At 46.2% G+C, this 14573-nt stretch overlaps 4 protein-coding genes across 9 annotated transcripts in view; 2 read left to right on the forward strand and 2 right to left on the reverse strand.

The window, feature by feature from the left end:
* Positions 1-303: 303 nt before the first annotated feature.
* On the reverse strand, positions 304-3996 carry LOC108023674 (ubiquitin-conjugating enzyme E2 S). The gene is made up of 3 exons (XM_017093295.3): positions 3404-3996; positions 1974-2444; positions 304-1738 (listed from the first exon to the last, which is right to left on the reverse strand). The coding sequence occupies exons 1-3, from the start codon at positions 3410-3412 to the stop codon at positions 1589-1591; spliced, it is 630 nt and encodes a 209-aa protein (XP_016948784.1). The 5' UTR covers positions 3413-3996; the 3' UTR covers positions 304-1588.
* An 802-nt stretch (positions 3997-4798) lies between these two features.
* LOC108023560 (partitioning defective protein 6) lies at positions 4799-8269 on the forward strand. The gene is made up of 3 exons (XM_017093147.3): positions 4799-5161; positions 5621-5849; positions 5912-8269. Exons 1-3 carry the CDS (start codon positions 5087-5089, stop codon positions 6679-6681), a joined length of 1074 nt encoding a protein of 357 aa, XP_016948636.1. The 5' UTR covers positions 4799-5086; the 3' UTR covers positions 6682-8269.
* Positions 8270-8607: 338 nt separating this feature from the next.
* Positions 8608-10938, reverse strand: LOC108023559 (lymphokine-activated killer T-cell-originated protein kinase). Its single transcript, XM_017093146.3, has 3 exons — positions 10554-10938; positions 9530-9888; positions 8608-9452 (listed from the first exon to the last, which is right to left on the reverse strand). Exons 1-3 carry the CDS (start codon positions 10811-10813, stop codon positions 8878-8880), a joined length of 1194 nt encoding a protein of 397 aa, XP_016948635.1. The 5' UTR covers positions 10814-10938; the 3' UTR covers positions 8608-8877.
* A 2279-nt stretch (positions 10939-13217) lies between these two features.
* Positions 13218-14573, forward strand: part of LOC108023393 (ras GTPase-activating protein raskol) — a 41063-nt gene continuing 39707 nt past the window's right edge. For all 6 annotated transcript variants that reach the window (XM_050884720.1, XM_050884721.1, XM_017092827.3 and 3 more), the window contains exon 1: positions 13218-14014. In XM_050884720.1, coding sequence (XP_050740677.1) covers positions 13936-14014 — 79 coding nt within the window. In that variant the 5' untranslated portion in view covers positions 13218-13935. The remainder of the gene's footprint in view (positions 14015-14573) is intronic.

Raw genomic sequence — 14573 nt, forward strand, 5'->3', positions numbered from 1 at the left:
AATTGCGTTGAAAAAGATTGATCGAAACGATTACTAGTTTCCATTGTTCCCCAATGTATTTAGTTAATTTAAGAAAGTATTCGAAAATTCTCCGTGGATATGGGCGCTTATAAATTTGTATCGATAACTTAGCTTTTCTTATTATGATTTCGACTTTCTTTAGAATTTTTGTCTCAAAACATCAAATTTAAACAAATCAATTGTACAAATCGAACTCAAGACGAACAAATTAAATTATTTTTCCAGGTTTTGTAATATTTTCCAAACTCCCCTAATGTCAATTTTTTCAAAGAAGTTTTGAAATTGTTCTCGGAATTTTATTCTTTTTATTGCTTTTTCTCTTCGCCCTCGACTTGTGGTGTGTGCTTGTTGTGTGATCTTGAAAAGGATGTTCGAACGAAGGGAGAGAGTAGCGGGCGTGAAGGAGATAGCATTGTAGCGGTCGACAGGACGAGGACATCCCTTGCACTTATCACCGTGCCATTCCGTTCCGCGCCGCGTCGCGTGTTTTACAGGATAATAAGATCTTAAAACTAAGTCCCTACAGAATGTGCAATCGATCTTTTACAGTTTCATTAATAATTGTTAGTATTTCTGTGGTTGTTTGTGGGATGCGTGGTTGATTCTCTTTGTATCTTAGATCTAAGCAGGACATTTGAATGTAACGAATCGAAATTTATTCATTCTAAAACTAAGGGATACAATTTTAAAAGACACAAAAAAATAGGAGTATGTTTTAGATTAGGGGGAGAGCTCGTACATGGGTGACATCGGTTACTAAGAGTAATACACAAATGTTTTCTGGATTACTTGAATACACGGCGGATAGCCCAATACACGAACAGACCCCAAGGGATCGATAATAATGCTCATTAAGGTAAGTTGGTGATGTTTTTTGTTTAGAGAGATTTGGGCGGGGTGTTGGGTGGTGGTGGTGGCGTGTATGAGGCGATAATGTTCTCCTTTTTCTTTAATCTAATTACATAAATTATGCTAGGATAGCTCATGAGCGTTAAGAAAAGAGAACTACATAAATTACTTAGGAGATGGTTGCATTTCCATTTCTCTTGGTTGCTTTTTGTTGGTTTTTGTTTGCTTTTTTGTTGTTTGTTTCTACGTTCTACGCTCGGTCGACAGGTGCTGCCACCAAAAAATGTTGTTTAAATAATCGTATATGGTAACTGGATGCACTTTTCTTTGGAGTGGTTCTTTCTCTCTCTTTTGTTCAACCGAAATTTCGCAGCTTTAACTTCCGTTTCCGATATTAGCCTTCAAATGATGCGGTTCCCCTGCCGGGTTTCATCGGTGACTACCTCTTCCCACTTGCTAATGTTCTTCGTTTTCTGTTTCATTTTTTATCAGATCAGTGTAAAATTTCATAGCGCGCCTGCTCCTTCCAATCCACCATGCTAGCTTCCATCCTGCCGCCTTCAAGTGGTTGTGGGGTTCACGCTCGCACTTATCCTTCGCTTATCATCTATGCATCTATCCATCTACTCATCCTCTCGTATCCGACGTTTCCTCCTACTGCTTACTGCTTACTGCTCCTGGTTGATTAGCTAGTCCATGGAACTCCGCCTTATGCCTCTCATAATCTCTTCAGCATGCGCTTCTTCTCCTTGAGCAACTTCTCCTTCTTCTTGTCCTGCATCTTCTTGTCCAGGCCCGCGTGCTTCTTCGTCGAGGGCCCATCGTCGTCTTTGGCATCGCCAGCAGCGCCTGCACCGCATTTAGCCGGCTAAAATTGAACAGCGAACAAGGTATGTTACACAATTCGTAATTTAGGATAGTTACGGAATATTCTGAACTAACTTTAGAGCCTTACTTTAAAGGAAATAAGACCTCTTCATTAATTTTTGAGTGGGATACAAAATAATGGAATTTTCCATCCATTAACTGGTAATTTAAAAACAGGGACCATGAAAAGGCGTTGTTTTTGGATGTTAAACACAAAATTATGGTCCACAACTTACCTGGGCATGGATCTCAGTCATCATGCGCGCCCTCTGCGAGTAGTCGTCGTATCGCTCCAATAGCATCTTGCCGGCCTCCTCGTTAAGGGCCGATTCCGGATTGGGGACGATCAGCAGGCATTTGATGGTGAGCAGAATGTGCTTGATGCCCAGATCCGGCTTCCAGTCCTTCTTCAGTGTGTTCACGCAGATCTCCCCGTTGCCGGCCACATTCGGGTGAAAGATCTTGGTGAGGAAGTATGCCTTCGGCGGCGTCTGCGGGAAGTCCTTGTTCAGCGTCAGCTTGACGCGGAAAACACCGGCGGCATACGGAGTACCAGCAGGTCCGTCGATCAGCGCCTGAATGTCCGTCACGTCGCTCTCGTTGATCAGCACCTTGATGCCCTCCGGCGGCGTGGTCTCCATCTCCTGAAGCTCCCGCATCACCTGCCTTATCGTCTGCGGCGACAGGTTCTCCACGTTCGAGTATTGCTGCAAGGCGGGGGAAATTCGAAACATCAGTTGGGCATGCATTGGATCGGAACAACCACCAATCTCATGATGTGTGGATGTGGCTTATGAGTAAATGCGCCTCGTAACAGAACTGCTTTCGTATTTACTCCTACTACCCAGTGTTTATTTAGATTAGTTGTTGACACGATGCACGACCAAACTCATGGATTTAAACCCTACACTTCTATAAGCATCCATTGGGTTGGGGTCATACTTGGAAAACCATTTCCTATTAAACTTCTAAACTATTCTGTTATATACATTGGAAGTGGAGTACTAGTCGATAAGAACGATTTCTTAGGATCTATGTACTGCCCTTAGAAGGGCCTCTCGTATACAACTTGATACATTCGTTCTAGAAGCATCCGTTGGGGTTTCAACTTCTGTTTACCCCCACCGAACTCATGATGTCTGCATTTCCCGGTAGTTTGTTGATCCTAACTGAAGTATTTCCTAATGAGAAGGCTCTCTGAGGATCTTTACACCCCCAGTGTGGTATACATTCGGATAATATCTAGTAGATGTACATTCGGCAATTGGAATGGGAGAACTAATGAATAAGAATGGCCTTTCGCATCTCCATATGTACCCCCAGTATGGTACCTCGAGTATAAACATCCCTAGGTACCCATGAGGTCTGCACTTCCTGCTAGACTTCAGGATGTCTGATATCAGAGCATTGTAGTAACGCAGGTTTCTCGGTTGTTAATGGATGGCTAATAAAAAAAATAATGGTTTTTGGCATCCACGTATTTCCCGTCCCAGAATAGTATATGGTACACAAACAACCCCAATCTGATGGCTGCACTCCCCGCTGGTTTGGCGATCTGAACTGGGTTACTCATCGGTAGTAATGGCTCCGTAGAGCCTGTGCACCCCGGAGTGACATGCCAAGTGGATATAGATAGTCCGTTCAACCGGGCAGTGGATTATCCTACCGAACTCATGATGTAGGATGTCTGCACTTCCTTGGCCTGCGCGTGTGTGCGTGTGCGTGCGTGCGAGTGGGCCTGCGCTGGTGTGCGTGAGAGTGCGGTCGGTGTCTCAAGGTTTCCGCTTCGGTTTCGTCAGCTTATTCCTGCAGCTGAGCTCTGAGGGCCGCCGCAAGTCCCAATCTCAGCGCCTTTTCCCAGCTGGCTTGGAGAACTGGAGGAGGTGTGTGCGCCTGGCTTTTCCTTTTCCTCGGCCCGACCCCGCCGCTCGTCTCTGCTTATCCGTTGTTTGGGTTTCTGTTTTCACTGTTTTCGCACGCTCTCCCCTCCTCTCCTACATATATACGGGTGCATATACTGTGTGCTTGTGTATATATGTATGTGTTAGCAGTTCCGAAATTCCCGATTTCCGGATGTCCGAGCGACTCGAAATTTGGTCTCGTAGCTTGCTTTTGTTTTGAAATCGATTCGCTAGCCCTCGCAGTTGTTGTTGTCAGCCTTTTCTCGTCTCATTTAAACAAATTCAGTTGTCTAATTGCACACTTCACGCTCGACAACAACACAAACACACAAAAACAGTTTCCATTTTACAGTAACCCTCGTCGCAGTGGCTGCGCTACAATTGGGGCGTATGTGTTGGGGAACTGCTTTTGCTTGCGTGAGCAGTTCTATGTTTGCAAGTCGGCCGGTTGGTAACAGCCTCACTCAAACTCGGCGTTGGCTTAAAGGCAATGCTCAACTGTTGTTTTGTGATGCTAAAGTCTCGTTTTAAGTGTAATTTTAGGTCTGTTTGCACCTGCAGCGCGTTCAAAAGTTCGCCTAGCCGACACAAACAAACTGTCTCTACACTAATGCACCTTTCAGGGCTGCTCTGGAGTGATCGATAAGTCGATAGCGAGCAAGTAGTCTGTTTCTTTTTGTATTTGGTCTGGGAAATGTTTGTTTGCTATAAAGTAAGCCCAAAATAAGGAAAACGTAATGGGATGGTCGTACAAAACGTAATTTCAAACTAGACTAAACAGCATTGTGGTTTAAGAACCCCCTTAAAATATAATTATATTTCTTTACAATTTTGGAACAAACTACAAGTAAAGTTATTTAGCTTTTTTTCATGTACTTCTTAAGGAAGACCTTCAAAATAGTATTACAAAAACTGCATCTTTCTAACTACATTAGCGACAATCATGACTTTTAGGTAAATTGGTTATATTTCAAATTGTCATAAGACCGATAACAGTCGACAACAAATAGGGTGACCCGTAAGTATTTATTGAGGTATATACTGAACTGCTGGGAGGCTGTATCGACTAACTTAGCCGAGACACCCTCCCGCCATCGCAGAGAGAGCGCATTTTCGGTATATTGGAGCGAGCCAGCCTGCCACACTGCGCCGAAGGTAATCTCCGCGCCACGGTCACACTAATTAATACCACACAAAATACCACACCTCCATTTCTTTTATTTAATTAGTTTTAATTTAGATTTCTAACTCTAATTTAAACGCCGCTCCCCGCCACGCGCCTTGGTTCGGTTTCGGTTCGGTTCGTATCGGGCGTTTCGGTTCGATTTCGGTCCTGAAGATCAGGTCAGCGTCAGGGAAACGAGCGAGCTGCTGTGTTTTGTGTTGTGTGCGAGGAGAAAACTGTGCACTTTAGATCGGCTCGGGACGGATTGGATTGGGATTGGGCGATGTCGAAGAACAAGATAAACACAACGTCCGGCGTGGCGGCCGGCGACTCGAACCTGATCGAGGTGAAGTCGAAGGTGAGTCCCAACAAAGCGCAGCCCTGCGATCCCCGCCTGCGCCGACATCCACGCCCCTTTCTCCGCCGCTGAGCTGCTGATTCATGCGCACAGAAGTGGGATTACTAGTGGGCATCGGAATCAGGGGGCCCTGGGCCTTTGGAGCCTTATGCTCTCCCCACACTTGTTGAGCTTGGTTGCCAGTTGGAATCGCCGAGTTCCCCCAGCCCTTCCCAAAGCATCTGTTGATCCCTCGAGTGTGCCTTGCCCAAAAACCACCCTGCTCTGCTCTCTTTCAGTCTTTCAATCCTCCGCACCTGGCAGCAGGTATACAAAGCTAACAGGGCTCTGCGGCTGCAATACACATTCCAAATTAGAGATAGAGCAGACGAATCAATAGATAGTCCAGGGAATGGTGGGCACTCGAGGTATCAACAGGTGTTGCTCCAGGGCTTAGTATTAATGAAACCAATCTTCAAGTTCGATGCGGAGTTCCGGCGCTGGAGCTTCAAGCGGAATGAGGCGGAGCAGAGCTTCGACAAATTTGCGGCCCTCGTCGAGCAGCTGCACAAGCTGACCAACATCCAGTTCCTCATACTCTACATCGATCCGCGGGACAACGACCTGTTGCCCATCAACAACGACGACAACTTTGGCCGGGCCCTGAAGACAGCGCGTCCCCTCCTGCGGGTCATAGTGCAGCGGAAAGGTGAGCATTGACACGCAACTATCAGTGCCCCCGCGGCAACTCATGCTTGTGTCCATCCTTAGACGACCTGAATGAGTACTCTGGCTTTGGGACGATGAAACCGAGGAACCTGATCGGCAGCATACTGATGGGCCACACGCCCGTGAAGACAAAGGCCCCGTCCATCTCCATACCGCACGACTTCCGGCAGGTCTCGGCCATCATAGACGTGGACATTGTGCCGGAGACGCACCGGAGAGTGAGGTTGCTGAAGCACGGCAGCGACAAGCCGCTGGGCTTCTACATCAGGGATGGCACCTCGGTGAGGGTGACGGCCAGCGGACTGGAGAAGCAGCCGGGCATCTTTATATCGCGCCTGGTGCCGGGCGGCCTGGCCGAGAGCACGGGCCTGCTGGCCGTCAACGACGAGGTGATCGAGGTCAATGGCATCGAGGTGGCTGGCAAGACCCTGGATCAGGTCACCGACATGATGGTGGCCAATAGCTCCAACCTGATCATCACCGTGAAGCCGGCCAATCAGCGCACGCTGACGTCCACGCACCGCGGCTCGTTCTCGAGGAACAGCCAGCTGTCCAGTGGGTCACATCACACCAACAATACGAACACCTCCGATGAGATCGAGCACGACGATCAGGACGATATTGTTGACCTGACGGGCGTGACCCTGGACGAGAGTCCCACGTCCACATCCGCCGGCAGTCACAATCATCAGCAGCAGCAGCAGGCGGCGCCGCCGTTGTCCTCGTCACCCTCGTCGCACCACCAGCAGGCAGCCTCCAACGCGTCCACGATAATGGCCAGCGATGTCAAGGACGGAGTGTTGCATTTGTAGGACTTGCAGAGCAGACAGCACCCAGAGAACTCAAGCAACGGCGATCGCGAATTCACAGCAGAGGAGCGCAGAGGATTTTCAGTTTATCAGACTTAACTTTCCTTAAGACCGAATAAGTTCGTTAAACTCAAGTCAATTATTTAAAGTTATACCATTTAGGCCAGCCAATCACATGTGTACTGATCGATTGTGCATTGCTCACCTACTCAAGAGACCGGCAAAGCTCGAGAGTCCATGATTTTTGATGAACGCATTTGTAAAATCCACAGGAAGACATAGTTAGTTGAGTACATTTGCAGAAAATGGGCATGGCTTTGCTTCAAACCATCTAAATCGAAATTTTAAACGCCATTTGTGCGAAGTTCCGCTCATGAAGTAGGCGAGCCATGCACAAGTGCGATCATAAATGTAATCATACGACTTTCCCATACATTCCACGAAACTCACTCAAAATCAACGAAACACTCACATTCATTTGCACGTTTGAATGCAGTCCCTTGTTTTTATCTTTTCCTTGGCATATATATATGTGTATTTAAATTTGTAAGATACGTCTTGTTATTATTCTTGCTTGTTGCATTAGATTAGAGTGAGACCGCAAGAGGAGAGAATGAGATGGAGAGAGCGCATCAAATGCAGAAGGCAGGGAAATTACTTACCCTAACCATTCGAATCCACCGATTTGGAAGGGCAATAATTGTATACACTATCCCACACACGAGCATGAATAATTTATAACCAAAACATTCCATTTTATGTACTTTGACACGTCGAAACCACAAGAAACAAGGGTTCTTGGTTTGCTAGACCTTATTTTTATCAATTCAGACAATAATTCAGTGCATGTCTGCTTTGTATTTCTACCCAGCTCCACATTTTCGGCATTACTCATCATACTTGTTTATTTTATTTTTATATTGTACTTTTGTAATTTTACATTTTGTTTCTTCGTAAATGCGTCCAATACTCGTACAAGTTGTTTGTTGTCACTGTCATCATTTAGAGTTACGGAGAAAGGAGAGAAAGTGAGGAGATGAAGTTAACAAAACGATAAAACTAAAACGATAAAGATAAAGCAAACGAAACACCAACAGCGCCTTCGCCTTCAAGAGCAATTCGATACTTTTTATATGTATACAAGAGAATATATACACCAATACGATCTATGTTAAATACGTATCCCCGCAGACCCAATCTTGGTCTGCATAGGCCTTAGTCAACCCGAGAAAAGGCCGCGCCGTCGGACTCGAAGTTAACAATATCCACATATTTATGAAGCGGAACTGGCATAACTTACCCTAGATAGGTAGCGAGATCTAGGCTAGAGACAGCAGCGAATCTGAAACTATATCCAAATGCGTCGCCCCTCATCACCATTCCACATATCCTTTACTAAGCCCTATCGAGCGAAAAGTCGTCCCCGAGTCCCGATCCCCAATTCCCAAGCATACGCATATATATTATATAAAGGCAAAAGTGTATTCCCGCTGAGCAACTGAAAAAGACCGAAAAGCAAAATCACGAAAGAACTTATATTTTGATGTATGTATTATTATTTTTTAATAAACCTAAGTAAACTTGTAACCGAGCCCGTGCGAAACATGATTCTTCTGGGTGGTTGGAGCAAAACAGTGTAAGTTTATTGCTTATATCACAACTGATTCGAAGCTTACTTTAAGTTTGGAGATGTGCTAATTTAAAGTTTAAAATTATATTGTGTCGGTACACTTTTGTAGTCCTCGTAAGCAATACTTTCCCGTTCACTTGGATTGATTTTACTTATCTCTAGCTTACAAGCTTTACAAGGCCTTATTTTAGTTTTTTATAAGAAAGTGTGGGTGAGAGATATATACATTCACTTTCGAGTTAGTTACAGACTTCATTTAGACCGTCTTTGAATACTCTTCAACACTTGAAACCATAATATTGTTGGTTCATTTGGGGATTCGATTTATTTGACCTCTCTTTTTGCTGAATATGTACACTTGACTTATCGATCTTTTCGTTATATATGCGGAGTCTGGGCTTCATGCGCGCATTCGTCCGTCTTTGTTGCTTACAGAGTATAAATTAGGACTATGTGTATTGATACATGCAAACAAAAATAAGACGTTTGGGGAAATTACATTCAAGGGCTTAATTCCAACTGGAGGAAGAGTGTGGAGTGTCTGGAGCATGGCAGTGGTGGTGATCAGTCTAGTCGCTCCCTGTCGCGACATTCGCGGCGTTGTTCTCCAGGCACTGCCAAATGGTCTTGGCCGCGGGACGATCCTCGCTCAGGGCGTTCGTGCACAGGTAGAACAGCTCCACGATGCAGTTGTAGTCGTCGCTGAGCTGGAAGGCCACCGGCAGTGGTGGGCGAGTACCATAGGCCGAATGGAGGTTGTTCAGCGTGAAGTCGGAGATGTCGCTCTCCCTGACATCGTTCTCCTTGGTGTCATCTTCCTCCTCGTCGACCTCTTCCCCCTCCTCCTCGTCCTCAACCACATCCTGACTCATGTCGTTGTCCGCATGGTCATCCATTTCAACTGGTCCGCCCTTGCTCTCATCGGCGGAGAAGTCCAGCTGCTTGCGCTGGACTTTGTCCGTTTCGGTGGACAAATCGTGGGAACTGTCCATATCCTCGCCAAGCGCGGCGTCCAGCTCCAAGGTGTGCGGCGGCACCAGGGCCAGGGTTTCGTAGATAACGAGGCCAAAGCTAAAGATATCTGCCTTGCTGTCGATGACGTCCATGTCGTCTATGACCTCCGGGGCGCACCAAAGGCTGGTTCCTGCAACAAAAGACGGCGTTGGTTGTTACACGTCTATATTGGGATCGCCTACAACCAGTTAGCTGCCCGTTACTCACCCACATAGCGCAGCCCGGGATTCTTTGGGAAATTGATCTCGCCTTGCTCGTCCAGCGGGAGCGCGACTCCGAAGTCGCACAACTTGCAGATCTCGAACTCGCCCTTAACCAGGACGTTGAAGGACTTGAGGTCGCCGTGCAGCAGGCGAGCTTCGTTGTGGAGGAAGTCCAGGGCCAGGGCCACGTCCATGATCATCTTGAATGTGTTCTTGGCCGGCAGCGGGCCCAGGTCCTCGTCGTGGCGTTCCTCCAGGATGGAGCCCAGCGAAGTGGTGCACATCTCGAGGGCCAGTGTGTTGACCCCCTCGTCGTTGGTGACAACGCCGCGGAATCCCACGATGTTGGGGTGTTTCAGTTTGCTGAAACGACAGAATGGGCTATCAGTTGCCTGTGAGATTCGAGGGGTTTTCCCGGGGGTGTTCAGGGGCCCACTTATGGAAGGCGGCCACTTCGACACCCAGCCTGCCTGGTGTGTACACCAAAGGCACACTCTGCGTGTGCACCCTAGGGTTACTCGGTGAAAGTGGGCCAAAGTGTATTTGGTGCAATTGTTCTAAGGCCTTCTAGAATCAAAATACAATGTGAATGAATTTCAGTTCAGAGTGTGATTCACCGTGCTTAGGGGATCAAAGTAATACGAAATTCCCTCAAAGAATAAATCCATCTGGGGTTTAGCACAATACTTAGTGGTCCTAAAAGCTGTCTTGAATAAAAACAGGAAGGAATCTCGTTCCTGAACATGAACTGGTCTAAGGGTTAGGGTTTCTCTAAGTGAACAATCATATAAAAACATACATACATTCAGCCCAGACTTGAGACAATGCTTTGTACCAATAATTTTTAGTTTACCAGCGCCACAGTGCCGAGCCTGAGTCACCCTACCGAATTCCTGACCCACATATCGGAACACCCTGGCACACGCACACGCACACGCAGCATCCGGACCCACGCACACACTCGCACGCAGGACACCGACACGCCGAGGAGGAAGTGCGCTGGAAACTCCGGGAATGCGGCGACTCACCGGAGGATGTCCGCCTCGTGGACGATCCGGGCATTGAAGAGCGTGTCCTTGCGCGCCCGCATGTTCTGGGTGATCCGCTTGACGGCCCACGGCGACCGGATTTGGCCCAGCCGCGGCGAGCGGTCCAAACGGTAAACACTGACACCGGTCCCGTGGCCCAGGGTCTTCAGCATCGGCGAGGGCGGCACTCGGATGGGGGTGCTGCTGTTCTGCACGTTCTCCATGTGCAGGTTGCGCAGCTTGCGGCGTGGCGTGTCCATCTTGGCTTCCTGGCTTCCCCTAGCGGGCTTCTCGGTGGCAAGTGCAACAAATTATTAACGAATTCAACCAAACAAAAAGCGACGCGCCGTTCAAACGGTAGATGGGATGCAACAGTGTTGGTGTGCCCTCGGCAGTTGGGCGCACTGCGCGGCGCGTTTTGCAGCACTGGTCTCGCGGCCGTTGCGATTCAAATTGGCGCTGCAGTGGGCCTGGAGCTATGCCAAATAAACGTGTTTTGTTGCTGCCAAATGCTGGATTACTAGTGTGTGCAGGTGAGGAATACCAGGTGAGAAGCAGGCAACCGTGTGCTCCTACCCTTTTTAGTGACGCGCATTTTGCAGCACTGTTTCGGTTTCCCGCGTGTCTTTTTGCCGTTTTATTTGAATTCAAATTCGGGTGCAAGCTCTTGAATAGCTTTTATGTTATCGATAAGTATAACATATTGTTGCTTCGGTGAGTTATAAAATATTTCTCTCGCCATTGCACTCAAAACTCAGATTTAAATATATTAAATATGTAAAACCTAAGCCGTTACCAACACGCCTTCTATAACGGCATTCTGTTCTACTAAGGGTATTCCCTAAACTACTGAATTTTTTCATTTTGGTCCACAAATTTAAAAATTCCACATCCTGGAAACTGTTAAAATTTTACCTTATTTCAATTAAAATGAAGAAATTCTGGAATACCCATTTGGAAATTGTAGTAAATTTTATAGTGTTCCCATGACTTTCATAATAGGTCCCCAAAACTGCACTTCTAGATTCAATAACTTGGGTAATTTCATTCCTATCTTAAAGTGGGATACCTCTATGAGTTTGTGTTGGAATTCTCTAATCATCTACATTTACATTTTTTATTTCCAAGAGGGTCAAAATTTTAGTCCTCTTTCATATTCGATTTTTTAGTATTTCCCATGGCTTACAGAATGGGTCCCCAAAACTGCACTTCAAGATTTTATAACTTGGGTAATTTCCTCCCGATCTTAAAGTGGGATACCTCTACGAGTTTGTGTTGGAATTCTCTAACAATCTACATTTACATTTTTTATTTCCAAGAGGGTCAAAATTTTAGTCCACTTTCATGTTAGATTTTTTGGTATTTCCTATGGCTTTCAAACAAGTCCCCAAAACTGAATTTCCAGATTCCATAACTTCGATAATTTCCTCCCGATTTTAAAGTGGGATACCTTTATGAGTTTGTGTTGGAATTCTCTAATCATCTACATTTACATTTTTTATTTCCAAGAGGGTCAAAATTTTAGTCCTCTTTCATATTCGATTTTTTAGTATTTCCCATGGCTTACAGAATGGGTCCCCAAAACTGCACTTCAAGATTTTATAACTTGGGTAATTTCCTCCCGATCTTAAAGTGGGATACCTCTACGAGTTTGTGTTGGAATTCTCTAACAATCTACATTTACATTTTTTATTTCCAAGAGGGTCAAAATTTTAGTCCACTTTCATATTAGATTTTTTGGTATTTCCCATGTTCTTCAGAATAGGTCTCTAAAACTGCACTTCAAGATTCCATAACTTGTGTAATTTCCTCCCGATCTTAAAGTGAGATACCTCTATGAGTTTCTGTTGGAATTGTCAAACAATCTACATTTACATTTTTTATTTCCAAGAGGGTCAAAATTTTAGTCCACTTTTATATTAGATTTTTTGGTATTTCCCACAACTGCACTTCAAGATTTCATACCCTGGCTAATTTTATTCAGATTTCAAAGTGGGATACCTCTACGAGTCTGTGTGGGAATTCTCTAATATTCTTTATTAAATTGTACATCATCCAGAAGATGTAAAATTGTAGTCCCTTCTTATGTTGAATTTGTCCGTAAATCCTTCCATGAGCTAGTCGGCCTGTGGAGTTGCCCTGGTTTATTCGGCATTTATTTATCACAGAAAATAAAATAAACTTGTATTACAACATATGTCACGTAGTTACTTCCGAAAAAGTTAACAAGTGGCCAATGATGTTTTATTTCAACAGAACGCATTCGATTCGTTGCTTAATTCGAAAGATTGGGGAATAGCCCAACTGAAGTGTTTTGAAGAGCCGGGTGATATCGATAGGCGCAGAGCAAGTTCCAGTTTTCAGTATTTTTCCGTCTGACGTAAGCAAACGTAAGCGATAAATACGTTTTCAATTTCATTTCCCGCTCTCTCGCGGCCGCGCTGCTTCCATTCCATTTCCATCCTCCATTTCGCTTTTTTTCGATCTATACTCTGCCCCTGTTAGGTTTCCATGCATCTTAACTGGGCCGTTAAAATGTAGCAGTGACTCTTACGGTGGCTTACGTTGGGCTACGCTCGCTTACGTTGCTGACGTTCGATATCGAAAAGCCGAGCGCGATGTCAACATCGGCGGTTCCGTGTTTCCGACAGCCGACTGCCGACAGCCGACAAACGAAAACCGCGGTCGACGCGACGTGACGTCGGGCTCCGCTTGGCAGCGATTTTGAAAAACGGTGCGAAACCGTTTCGATCCGAGTTGAACCCAAATTGTGTTGTTTTTTCGAGTGTGTGGCGAGTGGCGCCTCCCGCAGAAGGGGCAGCAGCAGCAGCAGCAGCAAGGGCGCACTCAGCGCGGCCGAGACATGCACATGCCTGAGTTGTTGTTGGCGGCAGAGTCGTGATTTAAAAATAACATGAAAACCCCGAAATAGGCGCACACGCACAGCACGCACACAGGTGCGAGGCGAGTCTCCGAATCCGAGTGCTAAATCAAATGGCAACAACAGCCGCGGCGGCGACGGCGGCAACCTGCTCTTGAAATCGCCACAGCCAAATCTCGGCTCGGCCTCATCGTTTGCTTAACCCTTTGTTTCGCCACAATAACCCCCAAGCGCCACAAGGCACAAGTGCAATAAAACAAGCGACAAAAGCAAGAACAAACAAAATCAATATTCAAATTAACCAGCAGAGCAGCAGCAACAACAACGCTCGCCGAGTCGATAAGCCAAACGATAAGTGAGGGCGAGAGACGAGAGGAGAGCGGAGAGCGAGCGGGGGCCAGGAGCAGAGAGGCGGCGCGAGAGAGCCGGGAGAGCGCACAGCATCCGCGTCCGCATCCGCGTCCGCATCCACCCGGTCACCGAAGTCACCACCCCCCCGAAATGGGACGTCGAACGTATCTGAGCCGGGCCTCGGCCCTTTCCTACCCCAGCAGAGTCGAGGGCTGGCTGGATGTCTGCGGTGAGTGGGAGTTACCTATTAGCCGTGTGTCTGGAACGTACTTCCAGAAATACCCCGTTAATCGGGGCGATCAGGGTGGCAGGGGTGCGAAAAGTCCCCCAAATACTTCACTTTCTTCACACGATTGGGAATGAAGTAATACGCCATAATCTGGGGTAATCAGTGATTGGGGGTTGAAAAAATAGTCACCCAAAAGTATTGGTAGCTGCATCCATCTGAAGTTCATACGAAGAATTTATGAAGAGTTCATAGAGAGAGTTTATTATTGAACATGATTATCTATCTCAATAATGGCAGGTTCGGAAATACAGAATAACCTAGGGTAATACATAATCGGGGGTGGTAACTTAATTTCATTCCGAATACACCTGGAGTTTGTATCAAGAATGTAATAATTACCCTGATTATGGGATGAATACGTGACTGGGGGTTACCTATGTATGTACATATCTGTTCAGAAATAAGATCTGATTATCTGGGGTAATCATTAAATGGGTCTTTATACCCAAAAGAAACTCCATTACATTCCAAATATATCTCTCAAGCATGTGAAGTACGT

Source organism: Drosophila biarmipes, chromosome X, assembly GCF_025231255.1.
Source record: "Drosophila biarmipes strain raj3 chromosome X, RU_DBia_V1.1, whole genome shotgun sequence".
NCBI lineage: Eukaryota > Metazoa > Arthropoda > Insecta > Diptera > Drosophilidae > Drosophila > Drosophila biarmipes.